At 38.2% G+C, this 21133-nt stretch overlaps 1 protein-coding gene and 1 pseudogene across 1 annotated transcript in view; one reads left to right on the top strand and one right to left on the bottom strand.

Moving 5' to 3' along the window:
- The window catches only part of LOC129554663 (ankyrin repeat domain-containing protein 26-like), a 68682-nt gene extending 48396 nt beyond the window's left edge, over positions 1-20286 (bottom strand). The window contains exons 1-9 of the mRNA XM_088844333.1: positions 20057-20286; positions 14520-14589; positions 9825-9976; positions 8214-8387; positions 6233-6266; positions 5228-5354; positions 2316-2526; positions 1415-1598; positions 343-474 (exon numbers count right to left, since the gene is read on the bottom strand). Coding sequence (XP_088700459.1) covers positions 343-474; positions 1415-1598; positions 2316-2526; positions 5228-5354; positions 6233-6266; positions 8214-8387; positions 9825-9976; positions 14520-14589; positions 20057-20286 — 1314 coding nt within the window. The remainder of the gene's footprint in view (positions 1-342; positions 475-1414; positions 1599-2315; positions 2527-5227; positions 5355-6232; positions 6267-8213; positions 8388-9824; positions 9977-14519; positions 14590-20056) is intronic.
- The window catches only part of LOC148775438 (patched domain-containing protein 3-like), a 93633-nt pseudogene that overhangs the window by 55353 nt on the left and 17147 nt on the right, over positions 1-21133 (top strand).

Here is a 21133-nt window from a genome sequence, read left to right as displayed (position 1 = left end):
ATAGTTTCCTCCTTACCATCAGGGGAAGTGATAAACTACCCTAATGATGGATCGAGGAACTGAATTCACTACCAAAACCCAGGATATCTATTATTAGTAGCAGGTGCTTTTTTTTCCCCCCTTGGTGGGGGAGAGGGCCTTTTATAAGTTTATTCTAAAGAAACAACTTTTTAAAGTGCTCAAAAATGTTTTTACAATGGATGTCGCCCTTTTTACAAGTTGAAAAACAATAAATGATGTGAAAAGGTCGTTGACAGGGTATTGGTTAAAGAAATGACAGTGGAGCCAAGAATGAGCTCTGATTTAGACACTGAAGGTGATGACATGCGTGGAGTGACAGACACCATCACCCAAAGCAGAGGGACTTTGTCGGGTAGCGCAGTCGATGGGGGAGCACACGCGGTCGTCCTGGCCTAAACCACAATCAGGGTTCCGGGTCCTTCGAGACAGTCGCAAAAGATTTGAGATCAATTCCTATGGAAAATAATAAAGGCCTGTCCTTGGATGAGGCCATTGTATATCCCTACCTGACTGCTGTAGACAAATGGATTTGAATTACAAATAGTACTTTCCTGAGCTCTCCCTAAGAGCTTTTCGTTGTGGGAGACCTGCTGCTAGGACCTCAGGGATGAGACCCAGTCTGTATTTGAGAGGGATATCGGGCAGGGGAGTGAATTCCTCTGCTCTGAGATGCCCCTCGAGAACTCTTTAGAATGAAGGACAATCAACTTCAAGAGTGTCTGGTTTCTACCAACTGCTGGAAAAAAATTCCATGGTGAGCATTCCTGCACCTCTCGAGGATGCCAGTTAACAACTATCCTTGAGGACTCCACTGTGAGGGACAACTCAGCTGGGAAAGCTGGAGCCAGCTCTGAGCTGTTCACGGGGAAGGTGGACTGGAGGGCTGATGGGCACAGAGGGAGGGGGGTTCATGACCCTCAGCCACCTGCCAGATTGAAGGCCAGAGGTAAGTTGATGTAAAATTAGGTACCATCTTCCCTCCCAGTGCCCCTTCTCTTCTAGACCTATTCACTCTTGAATGGTCCCTCAAGGCAGAAGGATCTGTTGCCTGAGGTGGGCAAAGAGCTTAACCTCTAGTTTCTACACTGATCTCAACCCTGTGGTTTCTCAGTATCTATTGTGTGAGCTACTGACCATGATCTCTTCGTCCTTCTGATCATAAAAGTGCACCCAGCATTTCGGGATTATAGAATTCTTATTTCCAGCTCTGTTACTTTGGGAATTTTGAATTTCTTCGCTTTTGTTTTTAAGAAGTAACCTAAACTTTCCTATAACACTAAATAACTGGTACAGCACAAAATAAAATGGTACTTTTCAAAAAAAGGGGGATATTAGAAACAATATTGATGAAATAGTGTTAGAAATTTGAAATTTTCACCAAAGATAACTCTACCTGATTCCGATTATTTGTCACAGTCCTCAGTTCCATTTCTAGTGCTTGGAGAATGTGTTCAAATTGCTGCTTCATTTCAACTTCTTTACTATATTCATCTTCTCTTGTTCTTAACTGCTCCCTAATTTTTTCGCATAACATATTGGCATTTCTTCTGTTCTCTTCTTCTTGCTTTAAAGCGAATCTGCAAAATTTAGAGATCTCTTCTTAGAAAATTATGAGATTATTCACTGCTGCTAGAATAACTTTTGATCCCTCTTCACAATGTTTAAAATAGTAAAAATGGGGGGGGGATACAATGAAAAACACTTAATAACGATCACTGTTTCCATACAGAGGGTTAAAAATGAAACTGCGTAAAATTTTGTTTTTATTTTGTCTTGAGAAAAATGGCTACTTCATACATCTGGGAGTCGGAATGTAAAACAATATAAGCTTTCCTAAGAATAGTTTAGAAATATAGATCACAGATCTTCTTTAAAACTTCTCATACTTTAACCCAATGATACAATATTATTGAAGAAAATGTATTCAAAATAATTAGAAAGGTAGAAATGAATTTATAGAAAAGATGTTCCTTTCAGTATTAAATAGAATACACAAAAGTGGAAAACAAGCGAAAGTCAATTTGGTAAATAATTAATGGGGTTTTCATTATGGTGGACTTCTGTATGGTCATCAAAATAATGATTTGGAAAAACATACATTAAGTTATTAGAAGCATTCACTGTTAAGAACCTGCTATATTATTTCGAAGAATTTCACACTCCACAATACTAATGATGTTTTCTCCCCTGTAAAATCTGAGAAGGTAAGTTAGTCCTTATAATACGTCTACATCTCTGCAGTATTCAAGGAAACAACAGTTCAAATATGTCTTTAAATGTGAGATGTATGGTACCTCAAGCTGCCGAGCTCTCGTTCCCACTCCACTTTCTGATGCTCTAACTGTGATTTCACTTCTTTGGTTTCTGACAGCTCTTTTTGTAGCCCACGAAGCTCGCTTTTCATTTTGTGAACTTCTCTAAGTAGTTCACAGTGGCTTCTTTGAAAATCTACTAATCTGTCAGGTGAAACAATTGCATCCTGAAGTTTCAACAAGCTACCAGAATCTGCATGACGAAGAAAACAAAGATAGAAATAAACAAAAAATTTATGTGAGTAATTTTTTAATATAAAGGACTGTGCCTTTCACAGTCACTCATCCACACACTGAACAAATATTAAGTGTCTATAATGTGGAAGACATTACTCTAAGGTCTGAAGATAAAACAGATGCCCCTGGCTCTTGTTTAGCTTGAAGTTTAGTACAAGGGAAAGACAAATCAAATAATTATGACCTCAGATAGATACTATAAGAAAACAGAGTTCTATGATAACATAACAGAACTTGACACAAATTGAGTGCAGGAAAAATTTCCCTGGGGAAGAGATGTCACACTGAGAAATGGAGGCCGAGCAGGAAGTAGTAAGCAGAGTAGAGGAACAACCCTGTGGACAGTCTCCAGCTACCATATGTTTCTAACCAACACAGAGTTAACAGCTACCGATTTACCTTCCTAAGTGGAACAAGCAAAAACAACACCGACAAAATGCATTAAACAATGATTTTCATGACAAGGACTTCAGTAAATGAAGGACAATGATCCCCGAAACACAGGAGGTTAGCCTAAGGAACGTCCCAGCTCACTCCAGGCCCCGACACAGGGAGAAGGAATGGAAGCACAGTCCACTGGACTCCCCAAGTGGAGGTGATGAAGCTGAGTCTGGTGAAACCAACGCTGGCAGGGTTCCGTTCTCACAGGACAGAAGCGTGGAGAGGAGAGAGGGGAACACAGAACAAGGACCCTGGAGATCTAAGGAGGAGCCCCTCAGACAGTGCACACGTGTGAGAGACCACCTGAGACCAGGGAGAAACCACCTGGAAAGACTACAGGAAACCATGCCCGGCGCTCACTCAGGCGCAGGAATTCTATCTATTCTGCTGAACCAGCCTGGAAAAGCTCCTACTTAACAGCAAGGTCTTGCCTCCAAGGCAGGAAATAATCAGCCCTAGCCCCAGGGCCCCTTTGGATGCAACTAACAAATAAACTGTGGAAAATTCTGAAAGAGATGGGAATACCAGACCACCTGACCTGCCTCTTGAGAAATCTGTATGCAGGTCAGGAAGCAACAGTTAGAACTGGACATGGAACAACAGACTGGTTCCAAATAGGAAAAGCAGTACATCCAGGCTGTATATTGTCACCCTGCTTATTTAACTTGTATGCAGAGTACATCATGAGAAAGTTGGGCTGGAGGAAGCAGAAGCTGGAATCAAGATTGTAGGGAGAAATATCAATAACATATCATATCAGATATGCAGATGACACCACCCTTATGGCAGAAAGTGAAGAGGAACTCAAAAGCCTCTTGATGAAAGTGAAAGAGGAGAGTGAAAAGGTTGGCTTGAAGTTCAACATTCAGAAAACAAAGATCATGGCATCTGGTCCTATCACTTCACGGCAAACAGATGGGGAAACAGTGTCAGACTTTATTTTTCTGGGCTCCAAAATCACTGCAGATGCTGATTGCAGTCATGAAATTAAAAGACACTTACTCCTTGGAAGGAAAGTTATGACCAACCTAGATAGCATATTAAAAAGCAGAGATATTACTTTTCCAACAAAGGTCCATCTAGTCAAGGCTATGGTTTTTCCTGTGGTCATGTATGGATGTGAGTTGGACTGTGAAGAAAAGCTGAGTGCTGAGGAATTTATGCTTTTGAACTGTGGTGCTGGAGAAGACTCTTGCAAGTCCCTTGGACTGCAAGGAGATCCAACCAGTCCATCCTAGAGGAGACCAGTCCTGGGTGTTCATTGGAAGGACTGATGGTGAGGCTGAAACTCCAGTATTTTGGCCACTTCATGTGAAGAGTTGACTCACTGGAAAAGACCCTGATGCTGGGAGGGATTGGGGCCATGAGGAGAAGGGGACGACAAGAGGATGAGGTGGCTGGATGGCATCACCGATTTGATGCACATGAGTTTGGGTGAACTCTGGGAGTTGGCAATGGACAGGAAGGCCTGGCGTGCTGTGATTCATGAGCTCGCAAATATTCAGACACGACCGAGCAACTGAACTGAACTGAACAAATCATGAGAAGCAAGAGCACAGAAGGATCTCTGGAAATCTCTCAATATTTGGAAACTAAGTCACATGGATCTAAATAACCCCTGGATCAAAGAGGTAATGAAAAGAGAAAGTACAAAATATTTTGAGCTGAAGGAAAGTGAAAACATTAAGATCAGCAGACATTTTAGGAACTAGACAAGCTGATTCTAAAATTCATGTAGAAAGAATGGTAAAAAAAATAAAACCAGATGAAGCTAGAGAATTGTGACCTTTAACATGCAGCAAAAAGAATCAACAGTTGGGCTTTAAGCAAGGCGGGAACATGATGAGGCCTGAATTTTTAAAAATAGGTAATAATTACAGTTGCTGTGCAGACCGAGGTTCCGTGAGGTGGAGTGGCAGGGAAAGAAGTCCCTGAGATTATTGCAGTTATTCTAGGAGGAAAATGATGCTGACCTGACCGTGGGTGAAGGCACAGGAAAGAAGAAGAGTCAACAGAAGGTATAGTGAGTGAGACGATCATAGGCCTGTGGCTCAGAGTATACACTCACTTTCATGTTCCTTTAATGCAAAAAATACTTCTGAGATGCACAGCACTGTGACATATCCCTGACTCTAGAGCAGTGCTGACAAAGTATGCATATATCACTACTCTATACACAGACAGACTTTCTGATAACATTTAGACTGCAGTCCTACCTTTACACCCCACGTCAAGAGTTTCTACTTGCAACGTGGAATTTGTAGAGTCGCTATCTTCAGAAAAAGTCTCAGACGACTGAGTTAAGTCATCCAGGTCATTCACGTAATTAATTTGTTCTTTGACCTACACACAAATAATACTGTTTCACAAAGTCCTTAAAATATGTATAAAATATACTAGGTGTACAGAGGTGGTAAATATCTCTTTATCAAAGCAAAAACAGACATTTCTTAAAAGAAGAGAGTTTTATCAAAAGGATAACTTTATCAACAGTGTTTCTAAATGATGCATTCCCAAGTAAACTTCTCTACGACAAAGGAAGATTTTTTACTTTACCACTATTCCTTTTACAAAGTATTTTTGACAAGGATAATATTTTTGAAAGTTCATTTTTCATGAGAAACCAGAACTATAAAGGTTGCATAGAAATACAAGAAACTATTCTTAAGTAATCTTTTAAAACTTTGAACAGAGTTACAGATTTTACCATTTGGTATAAACTGGTATATATAATTTAACCAGAACCATAAGAAAATTAGTATTGTGTGAATTCTGAAGCACTTTCAACGTGTTGTAGGAATAATGTGGACTTTCTTGAGTTTTACACATTCGTAAGTAAATGGTCTGTATCTCGTGCCTTTGTTGGTTTTCTGTGAGCTGTAGTTTCTGGGAAGTGAGCAGCTCTCATTCCTGTAACTCTTGTAATCCAGTCATTCGTGTGCCTCCTTCATGAGGATTCAATACGGCTGTGGTGCTGTTATCCCTCTGAAAGGAACTCTAACTTGGTGTAAAGCCCCAAAGGTCTGTTACTTATTTTTATTTTATATTGTACTATATTTCATTTACAGTGTTGTGTTTGTTTCAGGTGTATAGCAAAGTGATACAGTCATATATATATATATATCATTTGGTGAAATTTTAACTGTTAATGTTTTTGGCATTGTGCTTTGTACCATTTATTAAATAAAAATTTTTTTAAAAAGTTCATTTTTTTACTATACCTTCTTTTTTTCATATGGTGTTTTCCTTGCAGGCCTAAAAGAACAAATGATTCTCTTCAGGCTAATAGTAAATATTCAAAAATACAAACAATACCTAAAGTTTTCTCTTTTTATATAAACTCTTTGCATTGGCAAGTAATTTTCTATAAAAGGATGCAACAATAAACAAGAGGAAAATTAAAGGACAAAGAAAATATGTCAGTAATATTAATAAAGTATTAAAGTTAGATCCAAGGAAAAGGAAAAACATAATATTACTTGCGTTATGTGATAGGAAACAGTATACCAGTGTTTTTTGAGCCTGTCCTTTTCAATAAGAACTTTCATGGCAATAAAATCTATCTGGGAGGTATTCTTTCAGTCCTTCTAAGAAAGAAACCTATTTGAATAACCAAGATATTAGCTTTCTGAGGACTTCCTAGGCATTGGTTATGCATTATTAGAAACACTTGACATGTCTTAAAGGCATTTTAATCCTCACAGTCATTCTGGGAGATAGGTATAGAAAGAAATGGAGCACACAAAGGCTGAGGAACTTGCCGAAGCTCACTCAACATGTCACCAACAGACCCAGAATTCAAGCCCAGGAAATCTGGCTTCAACACTGCTCTTCCAAAATATGCTGAGAAAGTAATATTGAAAAGTCTTGTTAAGTAATATGAGAGCAAATGAATCTATAGTATTATTCCATGTCTAGCTATAGCTAAAAATAATCATTTCTGAATCTTAAAACATATTTTTCAAAAATTATAAAGACTTCAGAGATAGGCAAGCCTAGAAATCTACTTTAATAAAGTTTTGTTTTTTGTAAAGAAATTCATCAATAGGCATTCATTCAACCATTCTGTTTCTTCATACATCTGACTTACGTTTATTGAGCACATATGTGTTAATGACATTCTTAGTACAGGAAGCATGGTTTTTGTCATTTAGATCTTTATCATCCAAAAGGAATAATTTGTGAAAGATTGTTAATAATTTTTTTCTATTGAATATAAACAAAATCTTCCCCTTTTGCCTGGAATCTGTAAACAACTGTGAAGTTAATATGATGTGACGTTTCAGAGTATCTTACAAAATCAAAGCTACTCATGATGTTACTATCAACTAGAATCATCAAGGAATGATCAAATCCTATTCAGTATAGCCTAAGTGTTTGTAAATTCACAATTATATAATTTTTGAAAATCTATATATGATAGAACTAGTTTAAGGAATCATCTGCATATTCTATTACATAGGAATATTACTCTTCAGAACCAATGAGCAAGCCCTTATCATAATACTAATACATGAACAGTATTAGTTCATATATTGTACTAAATGTACAGAAATATTATGTACAATTAGTTTACTGTAATACTTTAAAGATAATGTCATACAATCAATAAGCTTTCTAGTATTGGAAATGCAAACAAGATGAAACTAAATAAACATATCCTCTGCTGGCTCATTTCCAATAGCATACATACTCTAAAAGCTCCCTTCTTAATATAGAACAAGAAACACCTTTGAACTCCACATTCCCCTTCAGTTACCATCCAGTTCTTCATTGCCTGTCCCAATAATATTCCCTAGACCTGGGTTCGATCCATGGGTTGGGAAGCTCCCTGGAGAAGGAAATTGCAACCCACTCCAGTACACTTGCCTGGAGAATCCCATCGACAGAGGAGCCTGGTAGGCTACAATCCACGGGGTCGCAAAGAGTCAGACACGACTGAGCGACTTCACACACACACACACACACACAGGGAATGTTCACATGTATTCACTACAGTCCAGCTTCCAAGGGGACTATTTTCTGAAATGACTTCTGGCCAAAGGCACTGGTCCTCACCTTAACCTTTCAGCAGTGTTCATCCACTAGAGTTGAGGAATCTCTTGTCTTGGCCTGAGCACTGTATAATGCTGCTCTATTTCCAGAAGAGGTATTTAATGCTAATATTTCTTCTCCTACAAACAAAAAACCTGTAGAATGTACCTGTCATCATCCTGATCCACTTCCCTTACAATGCTGTCATCATTGACATGCAGCAGATCACCAGTCAGTGAATTGGTCTTTTCAAATATTGGTGCAATCACACATTCTTCTGGTGTCCATTTGTCACTGTTCTTTTTCTTTACTTCTTTCTTCCTGTGTACACCAGGATCGCTACTTTAAAAGATCCACAAAAAAACCCAATGTTTTCTAATAATTTGATTGATAAAGAATAAAAAAAGTTTTTATAAACTCTTACCCGTCTGAAGTCATTGATTAATTCACAAAACAGTTATGAAGTACCAACCATATGCAAGGAAACAAATTCTTCCTTCAAACACAGATATATAATTATGATACAATATGATATGTAAAAGTTGACATATGAAAGCAGTAAGTGAAATAAGGAAGGATTTGCAGAAGTGGAGAGAGGAGGTCATGAGAAACAGAAAAGGAAGAAAATCATTCACTTGGAGATTCGAATATGAGCACAAACATCAGGCACATGGCATCTAGGTTGTTTCCTAGGAACCTGGAAGGAAGAGTACAAAATACATGGAAGAAAGTAGAGAGATGCCTCTGGAAGAACATTGAGAAGAACCTCAAGAACTACACCAAAAACCTGGATGGAGTCCACTGGCTAAGCATCTTGACTTTTAGACATGGGAGTCATAATTAGATTTACACTATATTTGTTATTTTGCTTCTAAATATAATAATGGTGAATTTAGGGATTTCCCTGGTGGTCCAGTGCTAAGGAGTCCACCTGCCAATACAGGGGGCACGGGTTCAATTCCTGGTCAAGGAAGATCCTGCATACCATGGTGCAATTAAATGCGTGCTCTGTAACTATTGAAGCCAGCACCCTAGAGCCCATGCTCAGCATCAGGAGAAACCACCACACTGCGAAGCCCAGGCATTGCAGCAGCAAAGAACCAGTGCAGTCAAAGATAAATTTAAAAAGAATTCAAAGAAAAAAGTAACAATTTAGATGATATTTTAAATGACATGAGGCACATATACCATGAAAGAAGAAATCAAGGAAATATTTGGAAAGGGGAGGGGAGTTTACTTTTAAACATGATGGGGTGACATCAGCATCATGGCTGAAAGACAGGGGTCTCCTCAGTTTTCTCACCACCAACAACAATTTGGCCTCCGTCCATGGACATACTCAAAGTGCTAGGAGGAAAAAATCTGCCAACTAAGGGTACTCTATCCAGAAAAGTCTCTCAGAAATGAAGGAGAAATAAAAACTTTCCCAGACAAAGCAAACCTGATGGAGTTCATCACCACTAGTCCCGCCTTATAAGAAATGCTGAAAGAAGTCCTCAAACTGAAATGAAAGGATATTAATTAGTGACAAAAAATAAATTTAAACATACAACACACTGGTTAAAGCAAGTATGCAGTCAAATCCAGAATACTCTAATATGTAACATGATGGTATGTTAACAAAGGAACTCTAGTATTAAGCCTAAAGGACAGAGTGTTAAAAATAACTATATCTCTAGTAAAATAGAAAATCTGTAAATCACAAACATTAGCTCAAGTTGAAATTATTTTATAGGAAAATAACAAGTGACCTGCTGTTAAATATTGATATAGGATTACCTATCAGAACCTTCAATCTCCATAGCAGGAAACTCCTGGTTGCCGTTTCCTCCACTCTTTCTCTGCTGAATCAATCCACTCTTATCAGCAGCATTGCATACGTTGTCTGGTACTTCCACGTCACTACTTTTGTGCTTCTTTTCTTCTTCAATCTTTAATGAAAGTTTGACATTAAGAATAATTGTTACTTCTTTACTATAAAGATCTTTGTTTTCAATTTTATTATTTGACTCAGTGTTTGCCCTGAATTTAACTGACAAAAATATTTTTCTGTTTATTTTATCACTTACAAGTCACAGAAATTTTTGTAAAATCTGCTCCTTTCTGTTTGAGGAAAAGAAACAAAATTCCCAAAATTTCAAAAATGGCTTTCTTAATCAGTTCAGTTCAGTTCATTTCAGTCGCTCAGTCATGTCCGAATCTTTGAGACCCCATGAATCACAGAACGCCAGGCCTCCCTGTCCATCACCAACTCCTAGAGTTCACTCGAACTCATGTCCATCGAGTCGGTGATGCCATCCAGCCATCTCATTCTCTGTCATCCCCGTCTCCTCCCACCCCCAATCCCTCCCAGCATCAGATTCTTTTCTAGTGAGTCAACTTGTCGCATGAGGTGGCCAAAGTATTGCAGTTTCAGCTTTAGCATCAGTCCTTCCAATGAACACCCAGGGTTGATCTCCTTTAGAATGGACTGGTTGGATCTCCTTGCAGTCCAAGGGACTCTTAAGAGTCTTCTCCAGCACCACAGTTCAAAAGCATCAATTCTTCGGCGATCAGCTTTCTTCACAGTCCAACTCTCACATCCATACATGACCATGGGAAAAACCATAGCCTTGACTAGATGGACCTTTGTAGGCAAAGTAATGTCTCTGCTTTTTAATATACTATCTAGGTTGGTCATAACTTTCCTTCCAAGGAGTAAGCGTCTTTTAATTTCATGGCTGCAATCAGCATCTGCAGTGATTTTGGAGCCCCAAAAAATAAAGTCTGACACTGTTTCCACTGTTTCCCCATCTATTTCCCATGAAGTGATGGAACCAGATGCCATGATCTTCGTTTTCTGAATGTTGAGCTTTAAGTCAACTTTTTCACTCTCCTCTTTCACTTTCATCAAAAGGCATTTTAGTTCCTCTTCACTTTCTGCCATAAGGGTGGTGTCATCTGCATATCTAAGGTTATTGATATTTCTTCCAGCAATCTTGATTCCAGCCTGTGCTTCTTCCAGCCCAGCATTTCTCATGATGTACTCTGCATATAAGTTAAATAAACAGGGTGATAATACACAGCCTTGACGTATTCCTTTCCCTATTTGGAACCAGTCTGTTGTTCCATGTCCAGTTCTAACTGTTGCTTCCTGACCTGCATACAGATTTCTCAAGAGGCAGGTCAGGTGGTCTGGTATTCCCATCTCTTTCAGAATTTTCCACAGTTTATTGTGATCCACACAGTCAAAGGCTTTGGCATAGTCAATAAAGCAGAAATAGATGTTTTTCTGGAACTCTCTTGCTTTTTCTATGATCCAGCGGATGCTGGCAATTTGATCTCTGGTTCCTCTGCCTTTTCTAAAACCAGCTTGAACATTTGGAATTTCACGGTTCATATATTGCTGAAGCCTGGCTTGGAGAATTTAAAGCATCACTTTACTAGCATGTGAGATGAGTAAAGGTGTTCAGTTCAGTTCATTTCAGTTCAGTCGCTCAGTCGTGTCCGACTCTTTGCGACCCCATGAATCACAGCATGCCAGGCCTCCCTGTCCAACACCAACTCCCGGAGTTCACTCAAACTCATGTCCATCGAGTCGGTGATGCCATCCAGTCATTTCATTCTCTGTCGTCCCCTTCTCCTCCTGCCCCCAATCCTTCCCAGCATCAGAGTCTTTTCCAGTGAGTCAACTCGTCCCATGAGGTGGCCAAAGTATTGCAGTTTCAGCTTTAGCATCAGTCCTTCCAATGAACACCCAGGATTGATCTCCTTTAGAATGGACTGGTTGGATCTCCTTGCAGTCAAAGGGACTCTCAAAAGTTACATCATCACAAATATATTTTATTTTATTTGCTGCCATTGTTTTATTCAAATATATTCATATTTACACCAGGAAGTAGTTAATATGACAGGATTTTAAAGACAGCATCATGGAAAAAACAAAAACTTATAAGCAATGCTCCAGAGAGGACATTAAGCACACTACACACTGTACATATGAGTATGAAAGTGTAATTAAAAAGCAAATTTGGCTGTAAAAAAATGCCAAATAAAGATGGTAACAGTCATTCTAAAACAAACTGCAGAGTCAAGAGGAAAGAAAAGATTGGCAAGTATAATTTAGAATGATTACTCTGGCAGCAACATAAAGATGAACATCAGAAGAGCAAAACTAGAAAAGAATATTTCAAGATCATAGTTGAGAAATGAATTAGGGTAATAAAATATGAAAAATGTTAAGCAGGTATAAAATACTGAACTTGCTGAGTGACTAGATGCAGTAACTTCAAGAAAGGAGGAGTCCAGAGTTTTTCCTGCTGTGGCATTTCAGTGATTCTGTCTACTAGGATGGGGAAGACAAATAACAAGGTAGCTTACAAAGAGGCAGGAAGAAGGGACAGGTCAAGGACAACGGCTTCAGTTTGGGGTGTAAGAAATGAATTTGAGGCATGCGAGGGACTCAAAAGAAAAGATTTGGATAAATACCATTGGGCTAGAAATAGAGAAACTTTTTCAGGAAAAGCATATACCCTTAGGATAATTATTTGTGAAATATACTAAGCTGGTATAATTAGTATAAACATAGGCAGAATTCTGAACTTTTGAAAATAAAACAATACCAGGGGAACAAAACTATGAGATTAAAATTGTCAGCTATATATTTCAACATCTGTTTCAAAGATATGAAGCTGTAGTTTCATAAATATATGAAATATTCACTTGTGGGATATTAAAATAATAAGCATTTTTAAGTTTAGTGAAAACATTTAATTGTAAAATGCCAATTCAAGATGTGACAAGAAGACTCCTTTTTAAAATTGATCTTAAACAACAAGTTTGAAATTGTAGAAGATGAATGCTTATGTGAGGATGTAATTATGAATCATTTTAAAGTACTAGCATGCTATAAGAAAGAAATAGAAAATCCTATTTGAAAAGAACTCATACAAAATTGATAGAGAAATCAGAAACTTTACAGACAAGTAGAAGTTAAGAGAATTTAGCACCACCAAACTAGCCTTACAACAAATACTCAAGGGACTTATGTATCCAGTAAACACAAGAGAAATGAAAGACCTACAAAAACAAACCTAAAACAATTAAGAAAATGCCTATAGGAACACATATATCGATAATTACTTTAAATGTAAATGGATCAAATGCACCAACCAAAAGATACAGAATAACTGAATAGATACAATAATAAAAGCCATATATATGTTGCCTACAAGAGACCCACTTCAGACCTAGAGACACACACACAAGTGAAAGTACAAGTGGAAAAAGATATTCCATTCGAATGGAAACCAAAAGATATGTACTCCTTTCCTGATGTGGAACCAGTGTGCTGTTCCATATCAGGTTCTGACTGTTGCTTCTTGTCCTGCATACAGATTTCTCAAGAGGCAGGTCAGGTGGTCTGGGATTCCCAACTCTTTCAGAATTTTCCACACTTTGTTGTGATCCACAGAGTCAAATGGTTTGGCACAGTCAATCAAGCAGAAGTAGATGCTTTTCTGGAACTCTCTTGCTTTTTTTATGATCCAGAGGATGTTGGCAATTTGATCTCTGGTTCCTCTGCCTTTTCTAAATCCAGCTTGAGCATCTGGAAGTTCATGGTTCACGTACTACTGAAGCCTGGCTTGGAGAATTTTGAGCATCACTTTGCTAGCTTGTGAGGTGAATGCAATTATGTGGTAGTTTTAACATTCTTTGGCATTAAACTGACTTTTTCCAGTCCTGCGGCCACTGCTCAGTTTTCCAGATTTTCTGGCATATTGAGTGCAACACTTCCACAGCATCATCTTTTAGAATTTGAAAAAGCTCAACTGCAATTCCATCACCTCCACCTGCTTTGTTCCTAGTGATGCTTCCTAAGGCCCACTTGGCTTCACATTCCAGGATGTCTGGCTCTAGGTGAGTGATCATGCCATCCTGGTTATCTGGGTCATGAAGATCTTTGTTTGTATAGCTCTGTGTATTCTTGCCACCTCATTTTAATACATTCTGCTTCTGTTAGGTTCATACCATTTCTGTCCTTTATGGTGCCCATTTTTGCATGAAATGTTCCCATGGTATCTCCAATTTTCTTGAAGAGATCTCTAATCTTTCCCATTCTGCCGTTTTCCTCTATTTCTTTGCATTGATCAAAAGGCTTTTTTATCTCTCCTAGCTATTCTTTGGAACTCTGCATTCAAATGGGTATATCTTTCCTTTTTTATTTTGCCTTCTGCTTCTCTTCTTTTCTCAGCTATTTGTAAAGCCTCCTCAGACAACCATTTGTCTTTTTGCATTTCTTTTTCTTGGGAATGGTCTTGATCACTGCCTCCTGTACAATGTCATGAATATCCGTCCATAGTTCTTCAGGCACTCTGTTAATCACATCTAATCCCTTGAACCTATTTTTCACTTTCATTGTCTAATCATAAGAGTAAATACTACATGAAACTAAATTCAGAGCAGGAAAATGAATTTCACAACAGAACACTTTACCTTGGTTTTAAAATCTAAGATTTCAGCATCAGATTTAGGCCCTAAATCAACGCCAGCTTTATTGGGAAACCTTTAAAGCAAAAACATACAATAAAAATGAGTGAGTTCATTTCTTTGAACAAACAAACAAACAAAAAAACAAGTGAAAGTTTTCTATATATTAAATGAACTTTCTTGACATGAATAAAATTTGGCCTGTTTTAAAATAGCTTTTTTTTTTTTTTTTAAAGATTTTTTAATGTGGGCCAGTTTTAAAGTCTTCATTGAATTTGTTCCAATGGTGCTTCTCTGTTATGTTTTGGCTGTCTGATCCCAAGGCATGTAAGATCTTAGCTTCCCTGACTGAATATTGAACCCACGCTGCCTACACTGGAAGTCTTATTAACCATCTTAACCACTGAAACCCCAGGCAAGTCTCCAAAAAAGTTTTTAGTTACCTATTTCTGCTTCCATCTCTCCCAACCTATGAAATATCCAGTTAACACTCATTCTTAGTTTCCATAACAGAAAATGACAGCCAATATATTGGCAGAGCCTAAAAATAATGTTTTCACCAAAAGTTCTAATAGCTGAACAGAAAATCCAATTGATGGATTGAAATAATTTTTGTTTGCCCAAACTGGGAATAAGCCTGATGACTTAAAACAAAGTGGAAGAATAGGCTTTTCCTTCTCCATTGTCTGTTCCTGGTTCAAAGACTAATCTGAGTCCGTCCAAAAGGGGAGTCTAGGTCCATCAGCAGGGAAACCACTTATTGAGAAGGCACCAGTTCTCTCCTTTACTCTAAAAGGGAGTACAGGGAGTTTCCCCACAATGTCAAAACTTAAAATGTAGACAAGTCAAAGAACTAATTTATATCTATCTTTAACTTATATGCTATATGGGTACTTCTCAGTCTCTGCTGATGGACACGGGAGTAGATGTGGGAGCCAGGAAAGCCAACTGTCAAATCACAGGCCAACTCATTTTAATCACGGAATCACAGGTCAATTCGTTAACCTCCTGAAACCAGAGTTGCCTAATTAAGTAAAAGTAGGACACAGCTACTTTACAAAGCTGCTGTGATGACTCTATGAGGTCACAAATGTTAAGCATGTAATACAGTGTGTAACCCAGAGTAGAACGCTCAGCAAACATTAGTTTCTCTTCTCCATGTTCCCTTAGTCAAACATATAATTTAAAACATCCTGAAAATCCTACCTGCTTAAAGAATCTTCTTCAGAACTCTCATCCAGATGCATTTTAAATCAACAAAAGGAAAATACAGAATATTAAAACCTCAAGACTGATGCTTTGTTTAAAAGTATTCCTTTCAAACCACATCTGGGGACCACACTAGAAGGAACAGTGATTGTACTATACTCGTAGGCCACGAATGCCTAAGAACCACTCCTCCCCTTTATAGTCATCAAATGCAAAACAAAAAAATAAAGAAAGAATTGCTGTTTACAATGACCATAATCCTAACCAAACTCCAGGAGACTGACAGAAAATGATATTATACCATTAATTGAATCAGTACTATAAACTGATCATAGCACCCTTAAACAGCACAGTATTTCTGGACTTCCATTGCCTGGAGCAATGAACAGAGACTATAGGTGTCTTGCGGGGACATGACAACTTCTCTGACTGTTCAGTTCACAACAAAAATGCCTTATCACAGGGAAGCTTGGTCTATAGGCACTGAACTTCAGAGCGCGGTAAAACATAGGAAGCAAAGTCTTCTCTTCCTGGCCCTCTTTCCAAAGGCAAGAGAAGTATGAAAGATGTAGTGATTCCAGGTCTAGAAAGGATAATCTCTTGAAAGGGAGGTGGGGGAGGGCAAACGGGTAAAGGGGGTCAACTCGGTTGTGAGAATGGGGACTAGACTTGTAGTGGTGAGCATGCAGTAGGGTACACAGAAGCCGAACTTTAAAAAAAAGTCTAAATATATATATATATATACATATATACATACACACACACACTAATATGTTTAAAAAGAATCTCTTGAGATTCTCTCCTTCCATTGCTCAAGAGTATCTGGACCAAATAGAGCAGGATGGTCCAAACAGTGCTGTGTACTAGTGAGGGATATCATTATATCAATCCTCCCATTATATGTCAGATGTTTATAGAAATCATGCTTTTTCAGCTTGGAAGGCATACATCGTCACATGCTAAGCTGATGAACAAGGCAAGGGAGGGAAGGAGGGAGGGAGCCACGCACTCCGGTGCGTTTGGACAACATCTCCCAGTGGTCGTCATGGTCTGATGCTGGAGGGATGACTCACGTGCAGTCACTCCATGGGGAGATGAGCACTGCAAGCCTGAGCCTGGAGGGCAGGGGCCGTGATTGTTAAATGTTCGCACCCTGTGACATCAGAACACTACTGAGTACATAAAAGACTCTTGGAAGTTATCTGTTTAGTGAACAAATGAAGAAATAAATAGGCATGTTTTCTTTGAAAATTTTGTTTAGAAAAATACAGAAATTAACCAGAGACAACTCTTTTCTATTATGAATGTATTGAGGACCAAGGCTCTGTCATCTCTGTATCTCCTCTGACTAATATATTAAACCAACCTACTGTTCTTTGATAGATGTTTTTGTTGTTCAGGCATCAAATCATGTCTGACTCTTGCAACCCCATGGACTGCAGCTCACCAGGCTCTTCTGTCCATGGGATTTCCCAGGCAAGAATACTGGAGTGGGTTGCCATTTCCTTCTCCAGGGGACCTTCCCAACACAGGGATCAAACCGTATCTCCTGCATTGGCAGGTGGATTCGTTACTACTGAGCCATCTGGGAAACCCCCTTTGATTAGCTAGAGGTCTACTCAGTTAGAGGTATCCTCAGACACCCTGTGCAATGTGCTAGGTGCCACATTGAGAGGACCTAATGCTGTTTTTTTTAAAGTATTTTTTGTGCTTTTAATAGAACCTGCAGAATCCCAAGTTGATCTATTTGCATATCTATTATGATAATCTTTTAACTGATGGCAAGAGAACATCTTGTTCTTACAAAACTATACTGTCATGACAATTATCTAACACACAAAAGAAAATATCTGGTTCTAATGAAGTCAACCTACCTCACTCTATTTGGATCTGTAAGGAATGAAGTTGGTAATAGAGACCTGCTTGGTACAACAATAGGCAAAATAACTGGCTCTCAACCAGGCGTCGCTTTTCAGCCTTCTGTACTGTTGGTAGGTATCTTTCAGAAATAATCTCTCACTATTATGCTGCACACTGGCTCTGCTTTGGAGTTCTTATTGTTTATCATTTCTTATCCTACCAGGAAGGGATTATTCAGGTTCTCAGTTTTAATGATGGTAACTATTTTAGTGAGACTAATCACGACACAGTAACTACTAACTGTTCACTCACTAAATGCAAACCATTTCTAAAAATGAATGCTTACTTTCATAAGAAGTCCAATTTGATTTAATATGACTATAGATGAAATATATATCATACTAATTTAAATTTTTTTAAAATTTACACAAAGATCTAATATATGACTTTAGGGGCCATATTAAATACATGGATTTCTTTTCAGACAATACTGTCTTTGATGTTAAATCACCTACAATTAACTTCTTAAAGAATTAGGAATACTAGAGTATTAAGAAATTAATTTAAAAGATAAAACACACATGTAATTTACACCAATTTTATCATAGTTCTTTCATTATTGAAACTTCTCCACTCCTACTTTATCTATGGTAGAATCACCAAGAGTAATTTGGTATCAGATGATGTACCTGGGTTGCTATTTTCAGGAGAAGTTTCAGATCTCTATTCTTTATATTCAGAAATCAGTTGGTGAATGCTATGTATTAAAAATGTGATAAATAATATTTTAACACTAATATGAAAAACAACTACCAAATTCTTAGATAATTTCAGACAAAGTTGTCAGAAGATATCAATCCTCAAAAAAAATTCTAAGAAAAATTGAAAGCGACAAATTATTTTTGTTTGTACTACATTCCTATTAGTGCCAAAAAGACCAACCTGTCTGCTAATTCGACTTGCCTATAGACAGCTTGATCGACACAGTTTCAAACTTTTTTTGAGTTGTTAAAATGTTAATTCAACCTCCAGATTTCTTTTCATTTTTTTGTGTGTGTTTGTGCCAAAATCCAGGAAACTCCAGCATTCTTGCTTTTGAAATAATTCTTAGCAAGGTTTTTGGGGTGGAAGGGAGGCTCACAAGGAAGGGGATATATGTATACTTAGAACTGATCTATGATGTTATACAGCAGAAAACAACACAACATTGTAAAGCAATTATTCTCCAATTGAAAAAATTAAAGTTAAGAAGCAATAGAAATGGAAAAAAAAAAAGAAGGTCTCTGTCAGCAGGAAAAAACTATATAAATAGGTGAGTTTTCTTCTGGTACTTTTCTCACTGTGTATATTTAAAATATTTGATCCACACTGCATCTGAAACTTTTTGGTGAGATAAAAATCTAGTTACTTTTCTCTTTTATCAGGTTATTTCTCCACCATCTACACACAATGTGTCTTTCCTAACAGAAAATGTCATCAGTATCAAGTTCTAAAGTTTTACCTACATTTGGGTGTTTGGGCATTTTCTCTTCTGTTCCATTCATTTATCTATCCCCTTTACAGTTGTTAGTGAATGAATACTCTGTGGGCACTTATGGCACATTTTGATATCAAGAAGGGCAAGTTTTAGTCTACTATGTACAATTCTAATTTCATCGCAACAATTAAAGACAGCATATGTAACCCAAAATGTTTAAAATCATATGTTGATTTTGTTTAAATATAGAAAGACCATACATCCTAAGAAAATGTCTTCCTATTCAAGGACACAACAAGTTTCCTACTTCAAAGCTGTCTTCTAAGATCCTTCAGCAAAGAACATATACACCTAAGTGTTCAGTTCAGTTCAGTTCAGTTGCTCAGTCGTGTCCGACTCTCTGCGACCCCATGAATCACAGCACGCCTAACGAATACTGAATTGTATCTGAAGAATTTTTAATCCAGAAGTTGACCTCTCATGGGAATTATTTTGCTCACTAGGCAGTTTTCTGTAATATATAACCTTATGGTATAAAAATATGTACGTTAAAAATAAGATGCTGACACCATCAGAAATCTGTCCACTGCCGTGATCCACAATTAGCAATCCATGAAGAAGTGTTTTCATAAATCACATGAGAAAAAATGTGAGAGCCAAGAGGTTCCAGAAGATTTCTTGAAGGCTATAGAACTTGAGAACTCTTACTTGTAAGTACATCATGCTAACCCATGTAAATAAAAAGTGGGAGGAAGACAGAAAAAACAGATGCTATTCATGTTTCATTTCATTTCTGTGATTACTGACATTCAGTTAAATGACTTCAAAACCATCAGTAAAGTGCCCTATAAGGGGAATTACAAGTGGATCTGAAACAAGTTAAGGCTTTCCGCTGCCTCTAAAGTCTGTGGAGTGCTGGATCTCAGGAAGGTGTCCAAGAGCCTTGTAGGGGAAACTCACAGGAGGGACCCCTGCCAGGCCCTTCCACCCCGCTTACCTGTTCATCTTGTCCCTGTCATTCAGGTCACTGCTCCCGGGCAACAAAACCTGCTGCACTTGGGCTACATTGTGTACACTGGGAGCTTTGTTGATCTTTCTGAGGTCCTTGTCTTGGATGCAGGACCCGGGCTGGAAATTGGTTCTGTGACCGCTGTCTGTCACTGGGTTGATGGAGGAGCCAAAGGGCAAGATGCCCTTCTTACTCCCGAAGCCAAAAATCTTCTTCATGGCAGGGCTTACAAGCTCCAAACACACCTTACCTCCCCCTCAGCACTTCAGAGTGCCCTAAACCCAACACAAACAGTACAGGTAAGCCAGAGCAATCCTGCCACAACCTCCCAGTTGGGAAGTTCAACAGTTTAGAATCTTTCATCCCAGAATGATCGTTGCTAAGCGACACCTTGGAACACATTGCCCATGCGCACAGAGGCTTGGTGTGCCAGACTGACAAGTGTGCATGTGCAAGAACTGTAAGTTCATTTTCTGAAAGAAACAAACAATATCAATAAACCCTTACCTAAACTAAGAAGGAAAGACAGGAAACTGAAATAAACACAGAAATCAAAGCAGCATTAAAACTATATAACTGTCAAAATAACTATACTACCCAAAACAATCTACAGATTCAGTGCAATTTCTATCAAATTACCAATGGCATTTTCCACAGAACTAGAACAAAAATATTTTACAGTGTGTATGGAAACAGAAGGCCCCAAATAGCCAAAGCAATCTTGAGAAAGAAAAGCAAGAGCTGACAGAATCAGGTACCCTGACTTCAGCCTACTCAGCAAGCTTCAGTAATCAAAACACTGGTCCTAGCACAAAAACAGAAATATAGTGAATGATCAATGGAACAAAACAGAAAGTCCAGAGAGAAACCTATGCCCAGTGGTCAATTTATCTGTGATAAAGGAGGCAAGACTATACAAAAGAGCAAAGACAGCCTCTTCAACAAGTGGTGATAAGAAAACTCAACAGCTACATGTATAAGAAGGAAATTAGAACACTACCTAAAATCATACACAGAAACAAACTCGAAATGGACTAAAGACATAAATATAAGGACAGGCCCTAT

Source organism: Moschus berezovskii, chromosome 15 (genome assembly GCF_049115385.1).
Source record: "Moschus berezovskii isolate FMDL1 chromosome 15, NW_MosBer_1.0, whole genome shotgun sequence".
Classification (NCBI taxonomy): Eukaryota; Metazoa; Chordata; class Mammalia; order Artiodactyla; family Moschidae; genus Moschus; species Moschus berezovskii.
The sequence above is the reverse complement of the archived record's forward strand: the minus strand, read 5'-3'. Positions and strand labels throughout refer to the sequence as shown.